At 35.4% G+C, this 18,229-nt stretch overlaps 1 protein-coding gene across 3 annotated transcripts in view; it reads left to right on the forward strand.

Annotated features, from left to right (window-relative positions):
* The window catches only part of CSMD3 (CUB and Sushi multiple domains 3), a 574,655-nt gene that overhangs the window by 547,229 nt on the left and 9,197 nt on the right, over window positions 1–18,229 (forward strand). For all 3 annotated transcript variants that reach the window (XM_086880080.1, XM_086880087.1, XM_086880091.1), the window contains 6 exons: window positions 2,524–2,697; window positions 2,952–3,025; window positions 11,120–11,231; window positions 12,551–12,730; window positions 15,741–15,806; window positions 17,870–18,028. In XM_086880080.1, the coding sequence (XP_086736206.1) occupies window positions 2,524–2,697; window positions 2,952–3,025; window positions 11,120–11,231; window positions 12,551–12,730; window positions 15,741–15,806; window positions 17,870–18,028 (765 nt within the window). The remainder of the gene's footprint in view (window positions 1–2,523; window positions 2,698–2,951; window positions 3,026–11,119; window positions 11,232–12,550; window positions 12,731–15,740; window positions 15,807–17,869; window positions 18,029–18,229) is intronic.

An 18,229-nucleotide genomic window follows, 5' to 3' on the forward strand; every position in this document is an offset into this window, starting at 1 on the left:
GCTGTGGACATAAAGAACACCAGATAATAATCAGGGTTGTACCAGACTAGAGCATTTTCTAGTAATGTTCCAGGCTCCAGAGAGGCAGCAGGCTTCTCTATGAGTAAGGTGCGGTTGGCATATTGGGTCCTCGGATTCCCTCAGAGGGATTCATCTATGAAAACTACTGTTCTTTTTGTTTGATAGAGGTGATCATGATGCAGGTGCTAGGTTATTTTGCCGTCCAATTCCAAAAAGACCTTCATCTGCATCTTAAGTTGTCAGCCCATCTAGTTCAAGGGCCTCATACCCGTTGTATTAGGGCACCTGGGAAGATGAGGCAGGCTGGGAAAGGATTTGCCTGTCCTTGCAAGTAGTAACCTACTTCCATTTCCCCTCCATTCTTAGAACCCCTCCTTCTGCCAGGTGGTGAGAGGGTAGGGGGGCCTTTGTTTCTTGTGTCATGGTTGCCTGGTATAGTCATCTCAGGGATGATAGAATATGATGCCACAAGTCAATCTCCTTGTCAGATACTCCTCAGCTCCTCAAGAAGCTCAGCCACCACCAGGCTGAGCATCTCTTTTACCTGTGCACATCTCAGACAGGTGTGTTCACTGCTGACGTCAGACATTGACAAGAAATGTGCTGTTAATCAGTTAAATTTCTTCTAAGAATGAAACTAGCCTCAAAATCTCAGTGCTGGAACTCCATGGTCCTGCTCTGTTAAAGACCCTCAGAGTCCTTAGGAAAATGTTTCCACTGAGAGTGGAAACACACATAAAACTTCCAGTTCACTGCAACTTTAGTTTGTTCTGTAGTCACCTGTTCTAGTATCAGCGGGAAACTGCTGTGTTTTACCATGGTGCCTGTTTTCCACACTTAGTGATATAAGAGGAGGATATTCAGTATATATTCAATGACTAGGTCAGCTTGACTGACAGCTAAGGGGTGGAGTTTACTTAGTTTTAGAAAAAATTAATAAATTTACCGAAACTTCATTTTTGAATGTGAGAATCGTTTTTCCCTTCACAGTTGTTGCTACTTTGTTGGTGCAAAGAACTGTTAGGAGACAATTTCAAGTCTCTGTGTTAAAAATTTGTGTTTCATGTATTCTTAAATTTAGACACAGAATTTTCTAGTGAAAGTATAACAACCCTGATCTGTCATTCACAAATGAAGTACACTGTGTGGCACTATCTCCAACCCATAGATCTTTTCAGAATTTGGCCCATAATTCTGCCCACAGTCCCCTGCCACCTAAAGAGATGAAATTGCTTACATTTCTGGTATGTTACAGATTAAGCCCTTTCTCTTCAGCAATGTGGGTGTGCATGGATTTCCCATACAGTCAGTATCTGTCGAAAGAAGCAGAAAGCAGGAACATTTCATGAGAGCAGGTCCTTTGGAAAGCTTAAAACATGGGTGACAAAGACAGAAACATTACAAATGCATTTTGAAGATTGTTGTTTGAGAGATGTAATTTAAGTTATGTTTGTAGATGAGAAAGGTGGAGCACAAAATTCCACTGTCTGTACAGAATGCCTATATAGAAATATTATTGTTAAGAGTTTTTTTAATTATTATTTTTATTATTACACCTTTTTCTGACTCATATGAAATTAGACTACACAATAGTGGAATTCATGGTGTGTCAAGGAATAATATAGCCTGATGACACAGGATTTGCTGTAGTTGATTTAATTTCCAGGGTCAATTATTCAAAATTCAGCTTCTGACAATATTTGGTACTTCATACTGCAGAAGAAGGCCAGTAAATTTGCTAGCAGTGCATGTACTCAGTTATGACATGCTATAGACTTAAGGAATCTTTAGGTCATAGGAATAAGCTAAAATATATCCATTTAAGAACAGATTTTTATGACTGAAATTTATCCTGTCTTATAACAGTTTATTAGTTTGTGACTTTCAGATTGCTACAGAAGTTTCTTTATTATGTTGGGTTTTTTTGGTGTTTCTTTATTGCTAACCATTCTAACTTTCAAGTATTGTACTTCCATACATACCAAATCTTACCTTTCAGTGAAGGATGAGAAAGCAGGACTTTATGACTCCTAAAATCTATCTGCTAAATCCTTTAATCATAAAAAATGTTGAGCACTGTGTAGGTGGCAAGAAAGCAGAAGGAGGGAAGATTGACATGAAAGTTTGATACACTCTTTGATTGCTCTCTAAAGATTTGCAGATTGATGTGTTTTGGGGCACAGGTGAATTGTGGAGATTTGGACTTCAATAAAATAAGTTGTCAACTTGATTTATTAAGCGTCAGGTATTGACCAAGCACACTGTGTAGTCATTTTGAACAACTATCAGAACTACTGCAATCTGGCAGACTAAATATTCTATATCTAGTCTCTCTGAATTCCTATTAAATGTTTCCACTTTTGATCTGTGTCTAATAAAATAAATACCAAATTTGGAGTAATTTCTTCACTTAGTTCAGCTAAGTGGATTTGTTTGGGTTTTTGTTTCGTTTTGTTTTTTTATAAATGCCACATTCCATTTCTGTCATGTCTTTTTTCACAGCAAAGTTTTGTGGTGACCCTGGAGTTCCTGCTCAGGGGAAGAGAGAAGGCAAAAGCTTTATCTACCAGTCAGAAGTCTCTTTCAGCTGCAACCCTCCTTTTATTTTGGTTGGGTCTAGCACCAGGATTTGCCAAGCAGATGGAACATGGAGTGGTTCTTCTCCTCGATGCATAGGTATGATTATGCCAATGTATTGAAATTTCTTTCAATGCTTATTATCCCTCTTCTTGCTAAGACAATCTAGGATTTTTCAGTTGTTTTGAATTATCTTGGTGTTATTCTATACTCTCTAAGAATCAAATCACTATTTTTGTCTTTCTGATTGGCTTACTGCATGTTGCTGAACAAGCTTAATTTTGTCATACATTCATGCATTTAACTAAAATATTGTAATTTGTTTTGTCTTTTTTATACTGCAATTTTTTTAGAACCTACTCGTACAGCATGTGAAAATCCAGGAGTCCCAAGGCACGGGTCACAAAATAACACATTTGGCTATCAGGTAGAGTGTACTTTTTTTTTTTAATTAACTTGCATATTTAAATATATTTTATACAACCTCAAAGTCTAGAAACATGTGATTAGAGGTTCAGAGGCTGCTTCTGTAAGAGTTGTTTGCTGCTGTGTTGCTGTTTCCTTATTTCTAGCTGTGGGATTACACTGACTCTGTGTCCCTATCAGCAATGCACTACATGAAAAACTTGTGCTCAAGTTCCATTTGATCTCACCTTGAAGGCTTTCAGTATCCAATTCCCTCCCCAATATATGTGCTCCCTACGATTTATTAAATAAGCTTTTTCTCCTCAAAAATGTGTATACTGTGTGCCAAACTGCTAGTGTAGACATACTCTAAAAAACAGGACTTTTTTTCCTGAGAGAAAATCGAGAGAAAATCAGTTTGGAACCACAAATGAATTAGAGAGTCACAGACCTGTTAGAAGAACTTGTTGTTCACTCCCCCTTCTCAAAACAGTGACAGCTAGAGCAGGTTTATGACGGCTGTCTCCAGGTGAGTTTGAATATTTGCAGGAATGGAGACTCAACAGTGCCTCTGAGCATCCTGTTCGAAGCTGATCACCCATACAGTGAAAATTAAACCTTTTTTCTTAGTTTTATAGAGATTTTTTTTTCAATTTATACCTATTCTTTTGTCCCTGGGCACCACTGAAGAAAAGTCTCTTTCTGTTTCTTGTCCTTCCCCAGGTTTTTGTTTGTTGTTTTTTTTTTTTGCAGGCTGAATAACCCCAGGTCTTTCAGATACTCATTGCTTTTCAGATGCTATAGTCCCTTAATCAATTTTCTGGCCCATCACTGGGCTTCATATACTATTGTCCTTGTCTCTCTTGCACTGGTGAACCCAGCACTGGACACAGCACTCACTCATGACTCACTGGGTCTAGCAAAGGGGAAGAAGCACTTCCCTTGACCTGTTTTCAATGCTCTGCCTGATGCCTCCCAGGAGACTGTTGGCCACATTTTGCACAAGGCTGTGTTCTGGCAAATGGTGCTTGCATATGTTTCTGTTGGAAAAGGAATTGTGAAACTGAAAATTATTTTGAACTGTTAATTTTCTGATTCACACAAAACAATAACATCAGTGAGATCTTTTCATGAGTGAGTGGTTTAGAGATGAGAAAAAGTACTTTATAGGAAAAAGGAATCTTGTGAACAAAGAGAGAGTCTAATCTATCCTGTGACATCTGTGTTTGATGTCAGGGCTGAAAGCTCCAGGCAGATGAAGAGGAATGAGCAGAAGAGTACCTAGCAGCTCCACATTTGTATGAGGTCTCTCTCTAGTAGCAGGAGAATAAAAACTGCAGTTTGCTGGAAATACAAGAAAGGGCTGAGTGAAATTTGAACAAACTTACAAAATTTACTTAGTTTTTAAAAGCAAATTGTAGCTAAAGACTTTTCAAAGTTTCATGGCCAAAAATTTTTGTCGTTTATCCTCTTGGTGGCCTTTATGCAGTACTTATCAGGCTTGTTTTTTAGCAATATTTGGATTTTCAGATTGTTTTTCAGCTAGATCATAATCATATGGAAGCAATAATAAAATTGTCTAAGTTTTGTCTAGGCACTGAAAGTACTGTTTTGTGCCAAGATACCATAAGCAGGGGCAGACTTCATTTGGTTATAATACAATATTATGCTAGAGGGCAACTCTTTATTCAACTATGTATTTAATAAATAATTTATTAAGCATTTTCTATAATTGTCACAGTTTTTCTCACATATCAATGAGCTTTCATTGAAGAAGCTAATGCAGTCTCTCATTTGTGCTGTAGTTGTGAGTAAAATATCACAGCTAGCATGGAACTGTAAAAATATCAAGCAAAATGTCAATTGAGAAATCATTTGTAAAATAAGTGTAAGTGCTGGCTGGGTTTACAACTCTGTAATTCTAAAAAAAAAAAAAAAAATTGGAAACAGTTATAAGGTTAGTGCCCAGTGTTTAAGATGTGTGTGTTATAGTCTCCTTACCCAGTCAGCAACTTATGCTCATGTTCACACAGTGAATTTAATATTATGTAGTAACTAAATAGGCAACTTCTGATTAGTCTAAGTATGACTGCTTAGTTAATACATAGCAGGGTAGAAGTATCAGTCATACAGATGAAGCTGAGCTTAGCTCTTGACTGGATGGAAATAATTGTGAAAAAGATTGGTTCTGGACAAGTCTGTATATCCCAGAAAGAAATATTATATTATCATATATTGTATAATGTTATGACTCCTTTAAAACCACAAAAAATATTGTAAATTAATGTATTATACTATAATTCATACTCTGTGTGAATAGGATAATAGTTATTTTTCCTTCTATCCATAGCAGGAAGGTAAAGAGTAATTCTAAATTGTTCCTAAATACAGGTGTGGGTTTCCTTGTTTTGTTTTGGGTTTTGTTTGTTTTGTTTTAATTCTCTCAAATACTTCATATTTAAACTAATATTAATAGGGTAACTTCACTGATTTAATTTCCAAGGTTTAAATTTATTTCTCTGTCTCATAAAAATACCAAGCTGTAGCCTTACACTTAGAATTCAAGTCTTCATATGTGGAATCCTGTTTTAAGTACTTTTTATCAAATGGCACTACCTCCTCTTTTATCAGACAAAAATAACTGATTGACACTTGCTTTTCACAATACTGATGTCATGTTATGAGCTTGCACAGCACCATTGTTTTGTTCCTATTTTTCCCCTACTCTTGATTATCTGTTTTCCTATCTCATTGATTGCACTGAAAGTTCAGGCAAACACAAGATAATTCTGGGCTTGACTGAAAGGCATATATAAATCTGACCTCCTGGAACCTACACTAAGAAAACCACAAATATCATCACATCACTTTTGAATGATGTTTCAGCTATTAAATAAGAGCTTTGTAGAAAAAGAGGCAACAGAATTTTGCATGGACTTTATTGTTCAGTATTGAATTCTTCAGGCAGAAGCAGATCAGTTTCTTACATGTTCAAATAACATCAAAATACCAGTTTAGTGCTACATGGGAATCTGGTATGGCATGGAAACAAGGAGCATCGTCTGCTTTAATTGTTATGAATACATACTTCTAGGATGTTTACCTTTAATCTGAGCCATTTTTATTTGACAGATCTACCTTTGCAGTGTGTTATAATGGAGACAAAATAACTTTATAACTTAGAAAATACTTACTTCATTTGTAATCTGGGAAATAAATCACTCCTTTGAAAGAAACTGCGGGGTTTGAAATATTTCTTCAGCTGTATTGCTAGAAACATAGAAAAGTGCTTATAGCACTTTCACCATAAGCTATTGTAACACAAGGTACTACTGAACTGAAGAAACAGTTTAGAACTGCTTAGACCAGTCAGACATATATATAAGTTTTATTACTTCTCTTACTTTTCCAACATATTTTGTAGAAATTCAGCTATCTTCCCTAATGTTGTGGCCTAAATTGAGCTAAAGAGCAGTCTAAATTTAAAAAGGAAAATAGATAAAATGCAGTAGTGGTATCTTTCTGCTAGCTCTTGGGTTCTGTCTTATGAAATTCTATATGAAACTTGATCTGCAGATGTTAGTAGCCTTGCAAATAATCTCCTTCTGTGAATTTAATGCTTATAAAAACTTCAGTGCTGATTGAAGGATGAAGTTCCAAGAGAAGTGCTCTACTACCACAAAATAGCTGTCTCCATTAGCACAGTTGGCATCACCTTTGCATCAATGAAAATGTAATTTAAGCCATATCAGACACCATGTATTTTCCTGCTTCTCATTGTCCTGAGGTCTCTGGTGTCAGTGTGTTAGTGTCACAATCTGGAGTGCATCATTGGCACAAATATGATTTTTCTTTTTCTTTCTTTAGTGTCTGTCATTCGTGTTTCACCTGGGGTTATTTGTCATGTTCCTAACACAGTTTTACACCACTCAGACCACAGCTCACTATTATACACATCATATTTCAATCTATAATATAAGGTACATGTTACCTGTGTTAGATAGTTGTTCTGTTTTACCTCTGAAACCTGATTCTGTCCAGGCCTATATGTCTTTAAGGGTAAGTTGTTCACAGCAACAGGATCTCCAGTGCCAAGACTGTGTTGCATCTTTTATCATAGTCACACTGTAGTCTTCTTCACAGCATCCTGTTGTCTGCATTTCTCAAGGGTTTTGCTGTTGTTCCAGCACCAGGCCTATATTTCTCTGTACTGCATCACAATAATGGGAAATAGCTCATTCTGCACATACTAGATTCTTTTTTTTTTTCTGCTACAGATATAAGTCTGTGGTTATACCATACAAAGAAAAAGAAAGGCATAAAACTCAGTCATAGCTGCCTGATCATAGGAGATTTAATTTTTAAAGCCTAAGTGAGTTTAGAAACAAAACAAAACAAAACCAAAACAAACACAAAACTCCAGACAGCTCAAGACTCTTTCAGACAAAGGAAGCCTGTCAAGATTCTGCCCAGAGGTATTGCAAGCTCAAAACCCTTTTTTAAGGGCAATAATGTATTAGTGGGCTACCAAACTAGAGATATAGTGAAGACTTAATGAGGTATGTTTTCATTCACATAAAATGTGATGCTAAAAGTTACTGAAGATAAATAACTGGCATTCCCTTGGCTTCTTAATTCTTTGGCACTAATTGCTGGGGATGGAGAAATTTATTCGAGTATCTTCATGTTCTCTGGTGAACTGAAATCTAAAAAAAAAATTGATTGTAGAGTAACTCATGAGGTTAAATAGAAGTATTTTCTATTCCTATAAGGAATATAAGAAATAAGAAGGATAATAACTTACTATTTTGATAATTTTTATACATTATTATCATCTTATTTGATGAAAAAAATTATCTAGAGTACTTTGTAAATGGATTCATGTTGATATTTATGCATTTTCCTCACAGATTGGTATTTCTTTTGTTAGAAAATAACAATTATACAGTCTTTGGGGTTTTGCAAAAAAAAAAGAAAAAAGTTAATTATTATGTTAATTTTGGGAATACCCAAGCTATAACTGACACTATAGAAAAGGCAGCTATAGAAAAGACATGATCAAGCACTATTTTTATTTTTTTTAATCCAAACACTGTTTCCCAAAGTACTAATGTTTTCACTTGAGCTGCAGAATAAAAACTAGAGCAAATCTGATCATCTCAGGACTGGGAATTTTATGGGCATAGAATACTGTATTTTAGCGCCACCTGGTGCCTCTGACACAAGAATATGGCAAAGTAGACCACAAAACTTTTTAAAAATACTTTTATTTGTTTAATAATAACTATACATATCCTATATAATTAATTAATATAATTTATTGTTCTTACTTATTACTTGTAATATTTTTTCATTTATTTGTAATCTTGAACAACATGGCGGTATTTCTTAAACATCTTCATCCCTTCGGCAACTGTTGCATTTTGATGTTTCTTTGGTGCTTGTTGTGTTTTTTGTGAAACCATGAACCATAAAATCATGTAATTGTTTGGGTTGAAAGGGACCATCAAGATAATCTACTTGGAGCCCCCCTGCCATGGATAGGGACGCCTCCCAGTAGACCAGGTTGGTTAGAGCCCCATCCAGCCTGGCCTTGAACACAGCCAGGTATGAGGCATCAACAGCTTCTCTGGGCAACTTGTGCTAGTCTATCACCACCCTCACAACAAAAAACTTCCTCCTAATATCTAGTCTAAACCTACTCTATTTTGAATCTATTCCCCCTTGTCCCATCACCGCATGTGTCTGTAAACAGTCCTTCTCTGTGTTTCTTGAAGGCTCCCTTCAGTTACTAGAAGGACACAATTAGATCATAATGAAGCCTTCTTTTTTCCAGGCTTAACAAACACAGTTCTCTCAGCCTTTCCTCATAGGACAATCCGTCAGAAAATTTTGGTGGCCCTCTTCTGGATTTCCTCCAAGTCCGTGGTTTTCTTGTGCTGAGACACCCAAAGTGGGACACAGGACTCAGGGTGATGTCTCACCAGAGCAGAGGGACAGAATGACTTCCCTTGACCTGCTGCCCCATGCTGCTTTTGATGCATTCCTGGATGCAATTGGCCTTTTGGGCTGCAAGTGCACATCACTGCTTCGTGTCCAGAGTCTTATCCACCAGCATCCCCAAGTCTTTCTCTAGATCTGTTCATATCCAGCCCACCCCTTCTATAAGGTGTAGTGCAGCACCTTGAGCTTGGTCTTACTAAACCTCAGGATGTTCTCACAGGCCACTTCTTAAGTTTGTCCAGGTCCCTCTGGATAGATCCCATCTTTCCTATGTGTCACCCATGCCACTCAGCTTGGTGTCATCTGTGAATTTGCTGAGGGTGCACTCAGTCCCTTCACCTGTGTCATTAAGGAAGCCATTAAATAATATTGAACCCTGAGGGACACCTTACGTCATTGTTGTCCATTGGGATTCTAAGACATTCACCACTACTCTCTGGATGTGACTATCCAAGCACTTTCTTATCCATCTGACAGTCCTCTGATCAATTCCATCTTTGCCCAATTTAGAGAGAAGGATGTTGTGGTGAGCTCTTGTGAAAGGCTTTACAGAAGTCCAGAAAAATGAAATCTGTAGTGCTTCCCTTGTCCACTGATGTAGTCATATAAACACACTTTCCTTAAGGCTAGTATTTTTTAAAGTAATATATTTATGTTGAGTGTTTTAACTGAGATCTTTACCATGAAAAGGAAAAAAAAAAAAAGCTTCTACAGCTACATGGAGCAATTTCTAAAACTTGTAGTATTTTACTACTTTGTGCTTAATCATGCAAGTGATTTAGTGTATTTCCTTCAAAATCTTTTAAAAGTAATTACATAGTCCAGTGAGCACAGAAAAGAGCAAAATAAAGGGAGATGAATTTTAAATCACATCCTGTGTTGATGAGCTACTATCTGTAGTTCATGAGTTATTATTAAATTTCATTCTGATGAGAAACTTGAGCTGAAATGGAATAGTTCTATAAAGTTTCAAATTAATACTTGTAGCAGTGAAATGCTGTTTCATAGTAGTAAGCTATCTAGAAAGAATCCACACTTTGAACATCAGTCTGAATCAAGTGTTATGCATTTAAACAAAATAATTAAAATATAAAACCCAAACTAGAACTATAAATGTGCTGTCACAGATAGTTTAAAGTTTTCAACTACTTGTTTAAACATGAGTTGATAAATATATTAATACAGGTCACTGCAGAACAGTAGATACAATCTATGCACCTTAATATTTGAGTTAACCACTCAAACTATGTAATACAATGCTCTCTGAATCATGTACTTCTAATCTAATTTCCTCACTTTTGATGGAAACTAAGAATTATTTGCATTTTCATCAATTTCACCATGACTGGACATGCTGAACAAGTTATTCCATTTTATGTTTGTGCAGAAACTGTAAGAATTCTATTTTCCTTTTTATGCAACACATACCCATAATAAAGATAATAATTAAAAGCTAATCTCGGATGAATTGCTATTGTAAATTGTAATGTACTTGTGTTCCAGCTTCTATTATCAAAGTGGCATAAAGAGCTGTTATTCTTTACCTCTCCTCATCAAAAAACAAAATTAAAATGTCATAGGAACATTCTGAAGCATAAGACAGTGCTGTTGACCAGCATTGTCTATTCTAATCAAATATTTATCATTATAACCTGTGACTATATCCAGCATTTCCCAAAGGGGGATCTGGTTCAGCAAAAGTCCAGCAGAATCTAATACCCATTTCAATTCTGTGACTTGCCTCATTTGTGGTAATTTTGCCCAAGTGGCATTCCTTTGGTCCAGAGTGGGGAAGGCACCATAAGCTTTGTTTCCAAACTCAGTTCATCAACTGTTCCAGGCCCAAAGCAACACACTAGAGAGACCACAGAAGATGAAGATTTGATTTTCTTCCATGTAGGATCTAATTTTGGGGGGAGAGTAATTCTACTGGGAGCAAAGCAATTTTTTATTTCATATCAAATTGTTCTGTGAAATTAATTTACTTTCCAGAGAAAGAGAATCACAACTTATCAAGTCTGTATTATGTGAAGGAGTGATAAAATTTAGGAAAAAAAAATCCCAGCTGATAGTTGCTCATAAAAATATTACTGTGTTTTCTACTTTTCAACAGGTGGGAAATGTTGTTCAATTTCAGTGTAAAAAAGGACACCTGCTCCATGGCTCAACAACACGAACTTGCCTTCCTGATCTTACTTGGAGTGGAATCCAGCCAGAATGTATACGTAAGAAATTATTTTTTTTTCCTTTTCTCAGTTTTTTTAATCTAGATTATTTAGCTTCAGTAACATTGTCATTAAGTTACATAACTTTATTAACTGAAAGTTAACAGAAATTTGTACTACTAGCTTTCAGCAGCTAGAAATATGATTCTGAGTGAATTTTCATATAAAAAACAATAGAACTAAAAATAAAAAAAAAAAAAAAAAAAAAAATAGAGAGAGAAAATAGTCAGATCTTCTATCTAAGAGGGTGCAACCCTTCCAACTCAGGAGATGGTGAGAATAGGACATATCAGAAAGCCTTATTCTAAAATATGCAGAAAAGCATATAATTAAAATCAGTTCCAGTAAGGAGTTTAAGGAGTTTGAACTGTTTCCCAGCCAAGGAGTCATGGTATTTTAAGATGGAAGTAAAAAGTGTAAAGATGGGAAAAAAGTGTTTTCAATCAGAAATATTCGAATTTGAAATAGAATCTTCTTAGAGTATGGACAACAGCGCTTCATTTCATCCATCTTTTACACTTTGGTAAACAATGGTCATTTACTGAAGATGTAAGATCATGGTTAATCTTTGTAGTTCAGTTAGTCTGCTGTATTTTTCTGGAAATAGTCTTACCTTGTAAGGTCTGACCACATAGAATCACTTCAGTGAATGGAGAACATATCCACAGAAGGAAAGAGCATTACTATTGTCTCAGCTGGTGCTAGGGTTAATCATAAGCTAACTGCAAAACAGTAGCTCAGTGTGTTGAAAGGTGAACTCTGCTCTTGGAGGTATGCTGTCTTTGAGATAACACATAAATCCCACATTCTGGTGATTGTAAAATATATAAGACTCTTCATATGACATTAGAAATGGTAACTAAATTTTTCTGATATTTACAACTCCCCTTCAATTTCAATTTCTCCTTTATCTTTCATAGTGTTTTCCAACTCACCATTTACTTACTGTAATACAATGTATAACATATATACATAAATAAGATAAATGATGTAAATCACTAGTAGTGATTGCTTTCAAGTCTAGTATGATGTGTGCTGTTTCTGATCTCATATGCAGACAATATTTTGTTCATGCAGGTACATTTAAGTCTGTTCTTGGTCCCTTGGAATTGAAAGTTTCATGCTTAAGTGTGCATTTATAGACTCACAGTGATATTTTATAGGCTATATAGTAATTTATAATGTGAATTAAAATATATTAATATGTAATTCCTATTGATTTTTCACTTTGTTAGTTAACTGTTAGAATGGGCATATATTATCTTTTCAGAAATATTTTCACCATTTTGACATAAGAATGTTTTATCTTTTCTTTCTAGCTCACAGCTGTAAACAACCAGAAACACCAAGTCATGCTAATGTTGCAGGAATGGATCTCCCATCACTTGGTTATACATTGATTTACACTTGTCAGCCAGGCTTCTTCTTGGCAGGTGGATCAGAGCACAGAGCCTGTAGGTCTGATGGCACATGGACTGGGAAGGTTCCAGTTTGTGAAGGTAAGTTCTTCTGTTTCCCACTGCATGTGCCATCTGTCGTATTTCACTGCTTTTCTTTATTTGCAATTGGCACATGCACACAACAATTTGATTTGGCCCAGTCAGCGTGTTTTATGGAAGGCAGGTCCTGCTTGATGAACCAAATCTCCCTCTATAACAAAGTGACCTGCTTAGTGGTCTCTCAGTACTTGGCACTGGTGAGACCACACCTTGAATAGTGTGTAAAATTTTTGACTCCTCACTCCAAGATATTGAGGTACTGGACTGTTCCCAAGGAAGAGGAATGAAGCTGGTGAAAGGTTTGCAGCACAAGGCTTATGAGAGGCTGGGGAAATTGCAGGTCTTTATCCTGGAGAAAAGGATGCTGAGGGGAGACCTTATTGCTCTCTAAAACTACCTGAAAACAGGTTGTAGCAAGGTGAATGTTGGTCTCTTCTTCAAATTAACAAGTGATGAGAGGGAATGGCCTAAAGCTGCCAGGTGAGGCTTAGGTTGGACATTATGAAAAATTTTTAGGAAAAATTAGGAAGGATTGTCAAGCATTGGAACATGCTGTCTGGGGAAGCCGTGGAGGTAGATGTGTGGATGTGGCATTTACAGCCATAATGTAGTGAAGGACTTAGTTTTGTTAGGTTAGCTATTGGGCTCTAAGATCATAGAGATCTTTTCCAACCTAAATGATTGAATTATTCTGTAGTAATTTTTGGAAAAGACGCCTGAAGTCCAAAAAGATGTCTGAATCACTGTGTGAAATTAATTCATAGAGCTTATTATTATTTTATATTTTTATGTAAGGAACTGTATAGTACTATACAATATAATATATATGGAATATATATACTACTACAGAAAACAAAATGTATCTACTTTGTCCTTGCTGTTCCAACCTTTAATTTTTTTCTAATTTCTAGTACCCACTTTGTCACTATAGGACATGAAAACACCATAGCCAAGTCATGGTGAGAAAGGTGGTTTTCATGTGAGATAAGGAATATACTCAAGTGTAGGAACTGTTTGCAATTTTATTTCCTGAATAATTAAAGGCCTTTTCAGATTACTGTTACCTAATGCTTCAGATGTGGTTATCCCCAGGGCTTTTAGAGAGGCGTTCAAAGGCTTTGTAGCCAAACATTGCTACTTGGAAGGGAAATAGGAAATGAATAGTTTGTATTACTAAAGAACAGGTGTCCTGGATTTGCATGCCAGGCAAGTGCTGGGGGAAAATAAAAGAGAGCTTTGGAAAAGTGCTAGAAAGCTAGCAGCCAGGAACCTTATGACTTGTTCAGTAGTTGGAAAGTATTACAGCAGGCCAAATGTGATTCATTGATTGTATTTTGATTCAAAAATTTTCTGCTGCTGCTGTTGAAAGAAGTTCACCTCTTATTGTGAACTTCCCAAAAATAACTTGGAAATAGATGAAAAGGAATAAAACATTTGGAGCTGAGAGCTCTAAAGGGATGTGTAGGGGAACTAAATTAGGATTTGATCCTTTAAATACAAAATTGAAATCTTGAAAGTCCTACTCAAATATCTGGACCTAGAAACTTAAACTTCGTAGTTAACTAGTTTTAGTTTGGGATTTGTATCTAACATTTGTATTTAAGTTTTATCTGGTGTTTCAAATTTCAGTTGTAGACTTGACTAGAAATTTATTCAACTTGACAAGGCAAATTGACTCATCACCTTTTTATGCTAAAGCCCACCTGGAAAATGTGATCCAGAAACTTCTAACCTGAACTTTATGTAGTCAGAAAGTATATGCTGTTGAACCATGCCCCCCAGGTCAACAATGTACAGTGAAGCTCAGTAAGTTTCTTTCAAAACAGAGAGGAAATAGAGGTTAATCTATCAGTAGTAACAGTCTATGAGAACCTTAGGCTGTATTTCAACCCCCGCCCTTGCTTCTTTACCATTTTAACATATGTGACAAGAAAAGACCTTTTGAAAAAGCTAAAATTTATTCTCAATAAAAATATTCTGAGCCCTTGCAAAAGTTTTCTTTTTATGCATAAACATACTCAGCTCAGGGGGAAGGTAGTTTCTTTTCTTGTGTAATTTTTTAGAACATGGATCAGAGAGAAAAGGCCTGGGTTCAAGCCCAAGACCCAAAATACAAAACATTGAAATCACAGTTGGAGCAAGAAATTGAGTGTAGTGCTACATGAGAATATTTTATATTAGGAGACAGAATTATTTGTCTTCTTTATGTTCCAGTGAATCTGAATTAGTTTCTCCAAAGCAAAACAGCTTAATATCCAGGAAATTATAATGTCCTAGTCCTAATTTAGTTCATGATCTTCAATGATAGGAGAGTTCCTGCTCTAAGCAGAGAAGAAATTATATTCTCCAACTTCCAGTTCTCGATTCACCTGAGCAGATGGAGATACTGTGGACAGCCTTTTTTGTTTCTTTCTTTCTCTTGTTATCCTTTAAATAATTAAGGACCTTCTCCTTCAGTATTAAGTGATTAAGGCAGCATTTATGGGTTTTCAGTCTTTAGTACAAGATGTCTTGCTCAGTAATGCTGAAGATAGTTAAGTCCTGGAGACAAAGGCTTTCAAGCTCCCTTTGGTTATGTGTATCTCCATTTTTTGGTCTTACATTGCAGTCAATGCTCTGTTTGCTGTTTGTAATCTGAGGGACAAGGCCAGGATTAGATGTTATATTAGGAGGCATCTCACCATGCACCATATTAGGTGCATGGTCCAGGACTGTAAATCCTGATATGTGGATTCTGCAGTGAAACCCTGCACTGTCTGACTGCTGAAAATGACTTAATAACATCCAGGTGCATGATTTAGGAGGATATGGAGGAACAGAATAAATTTGTGTGCAAGTGCTCCTGTGATACCGAGGTTTGATGCCAGCTGAAATCTCATTTGTATTTGAGTTTTAAACATCATCCCATATGGTTTTTAACAAATAATTTTTATGATGGAAGTTATTTTCTTTGTTTCTGAGTAACATTTTGCTGCTGATTTATCTTTATATCATTTATTCTTTCTAATAGCTGGTTCTAAAATATTAGTGAAGGATCCCAGACCAGCATTGGGAACACCAAGTCCCAAACTAAGTGGTAAGTACTCCAAGGTTTATATTGTTATAAACAATTTCTGCAGAAAAAAAAAAAGAGGATCAGTTTAATGAGATTGCACTGAGTGATTTAGAATGGGTAAAGGATATTAGATTAGGCACTAGATTAACAAGGGGGAAAAGATAATTAAATTATTCCCTAATTTTGAAGTCCATCTACCATATGGTATAGTTTATATCTATATACAATTTCTGTTATGTGATGAAAATTTTATTGGTTTCACTAAAATCACTGTATAAGATTCTATGCAATTTACATATTTACAAACTGTACTACTCACCTTGTAATAATTTCAAGATATTTTTCAGTTTTCTTCAGTCCTGCACTTTTTTTACATATCAGTAATTTAAATTGCTTTACCTAAATACTTAGTATTAGCCTTGAACTTAGCCTTTAGAAAATAAGCTGATTTTAGCTGAGACAAGGTAATCTCTCCAAATCTGTCTGAAGTCTCCAGTTTTAACAGATTTGCTGAAGACCATATTTGCATGTCCTGACAAGAGAAACTGTCTGTCTGAAGAGATTTTTTGAAAAGAGTGGTCTACTTAACTAAAGTTAACTTTTGGCTGTAATAAACCTATTGAGTTTCTATGATATTGAATAAGATTTAAAAGCAGTACCTTAGCATATGGGGATTTGGGGGCTTTTTTTTTTTTTTGGAACATTTTGTGTACTAGCTCAAAACAGTGTTTTTCAATGATGTGCTGCTGAATGTTAGACGTCAAATTTTTAATTCATAAAATTTTCATTTATTTTTTGCAATCCCAATTAACTGCCAATATAACACAAAAAGATCAGTTTTCATAAAAGTAGGAAAATATATTTCCGGCAGATTAGAAATCAACAGCATCGGAGCATTTCCACCATGAAATTTCCTTGCTTGTGGGTCTGGTATCTACTTGTTTTTTGAACAAACACATACAAATATAAATACACATACAGAGACAGAAAAACTAGGAAAGCTTCTTCACCCTTCATGGAGAAGATCTGTCTTTGTATTGCATAAAATAAATGATGAAGGAAAACTGTGAGTATTCCAGTGTGCCCCAGTCTTGGATTTAGAGGTGCTTGAGAGAGAAAAGAGCAGAGGTTGTTCTCTGCTTATCTGACATGAGATGCCAATGCACACATGAATACAGAGCTCTAAGTTTGGTGTGAATTACTTCAAAAAATGTGCAAGTGCTGATTTTAAATAGTGATTCTTATATTCTGTAACTCCAATACATTACTTTGGAAAGTGTAGTAAGCCCATCCTAATCACTTTTAATTTCATTGTTTGAAAGGTATCTTATGTTAAGATTTTAAAGACTTGCATGTATCAGTTTTTACATCATAGGTAGCTTTTTGTTGTTTTGGTGGTTTTGTTTTTTTTTTTACTGAAATAGCATTACTTAAATTAATAATTTTTCAATTTGCTAATGATAAGTATTGAATGTGAGGGTATAAATCTAGCATATTTATTCCCCAGCAGACTATGATCTGTTTTAAATTTTATATTAGAGATTTTTTTTCTCTTGGTGAAGCTCATAGTGTTTTTAAGCATTTGAAAAGACAAAACATTTTATATATTTTTTTCATTTAAAAAAAATGACTAGTTGACAAAGAAAATGCTTATAATATTTAATGTCATTTAAAGAAAACAGCTATATATTTTTTTTATATCTAAATAGATACTAATTTCTGCAAAATTCAATGCTAGCCATACGTCCCTAGCTTCTGTGCTGGCACAGAAAACATTCTACAGTGAGTGGAATGCGATCTTCTGGCTTAAGCTTTTAGAATTTGTGAAACTGGTTAACTCTGGGACACGTCCATATTTTAGCAAAAAGGCAATTGAAGATGTAGTTGTAGTTGTGTTCTTCAGTGCAAATACATTTATTTCATAAAAGTTCATGCCAGGTTTCTATGTTTTATATCTGAAAATTATGCCTAGTATATTTATAAAGAGTAAAGAAAATCATATTTATCATACATTTTGTTGGTTATTTGACTTTTTAAGTACTGAATATCGTAAAATGTATTGAAATATGTTTTCATCTGAATAGTTCCTGATGATGTATTTGCCCAAAATTATATATGGAAAGGATCTTACAATTACAAAAGCAAGAAGCAACCCATGACATTAACAGTCACCAGTTTCAATGCAACTTCAGGAAGAGTAAATGCAACACTGACAAACAGCAATATGGAATTGCTGCTATCAGGTATGTGCTAAAGAAAACAAATGTCCTTTCTTTTTTTTATTGTTCTGTCTTACGTACATTGGTATCCTGCAACTTGCTACATAACTTAAATTTTATTATCAAATAAATTTTCATTGCATTTCAGCTCCTTTTCAAATATGGGGATTTTTCCACTTCTTTCCTTCCCCTTGGTTGTTTTGTTTTTACTTTTCCAGGTTTTTA

Source organism: Cyanistes caeruleus, chromosome 1 (genome assembly GCF_971803275.1).
Source record: "Cyanistes caeruleus chromosome 1, bCyaCae1.hap1.1, whole genome shotgun sequence".
Classification (NCBI taxonomy): domain Eukaryota; kingdom Metazoa; phylum Chordata; class Aves; order Passeriformes; family Paridae; genus Cyanistes; species Cyanistes caeruleus.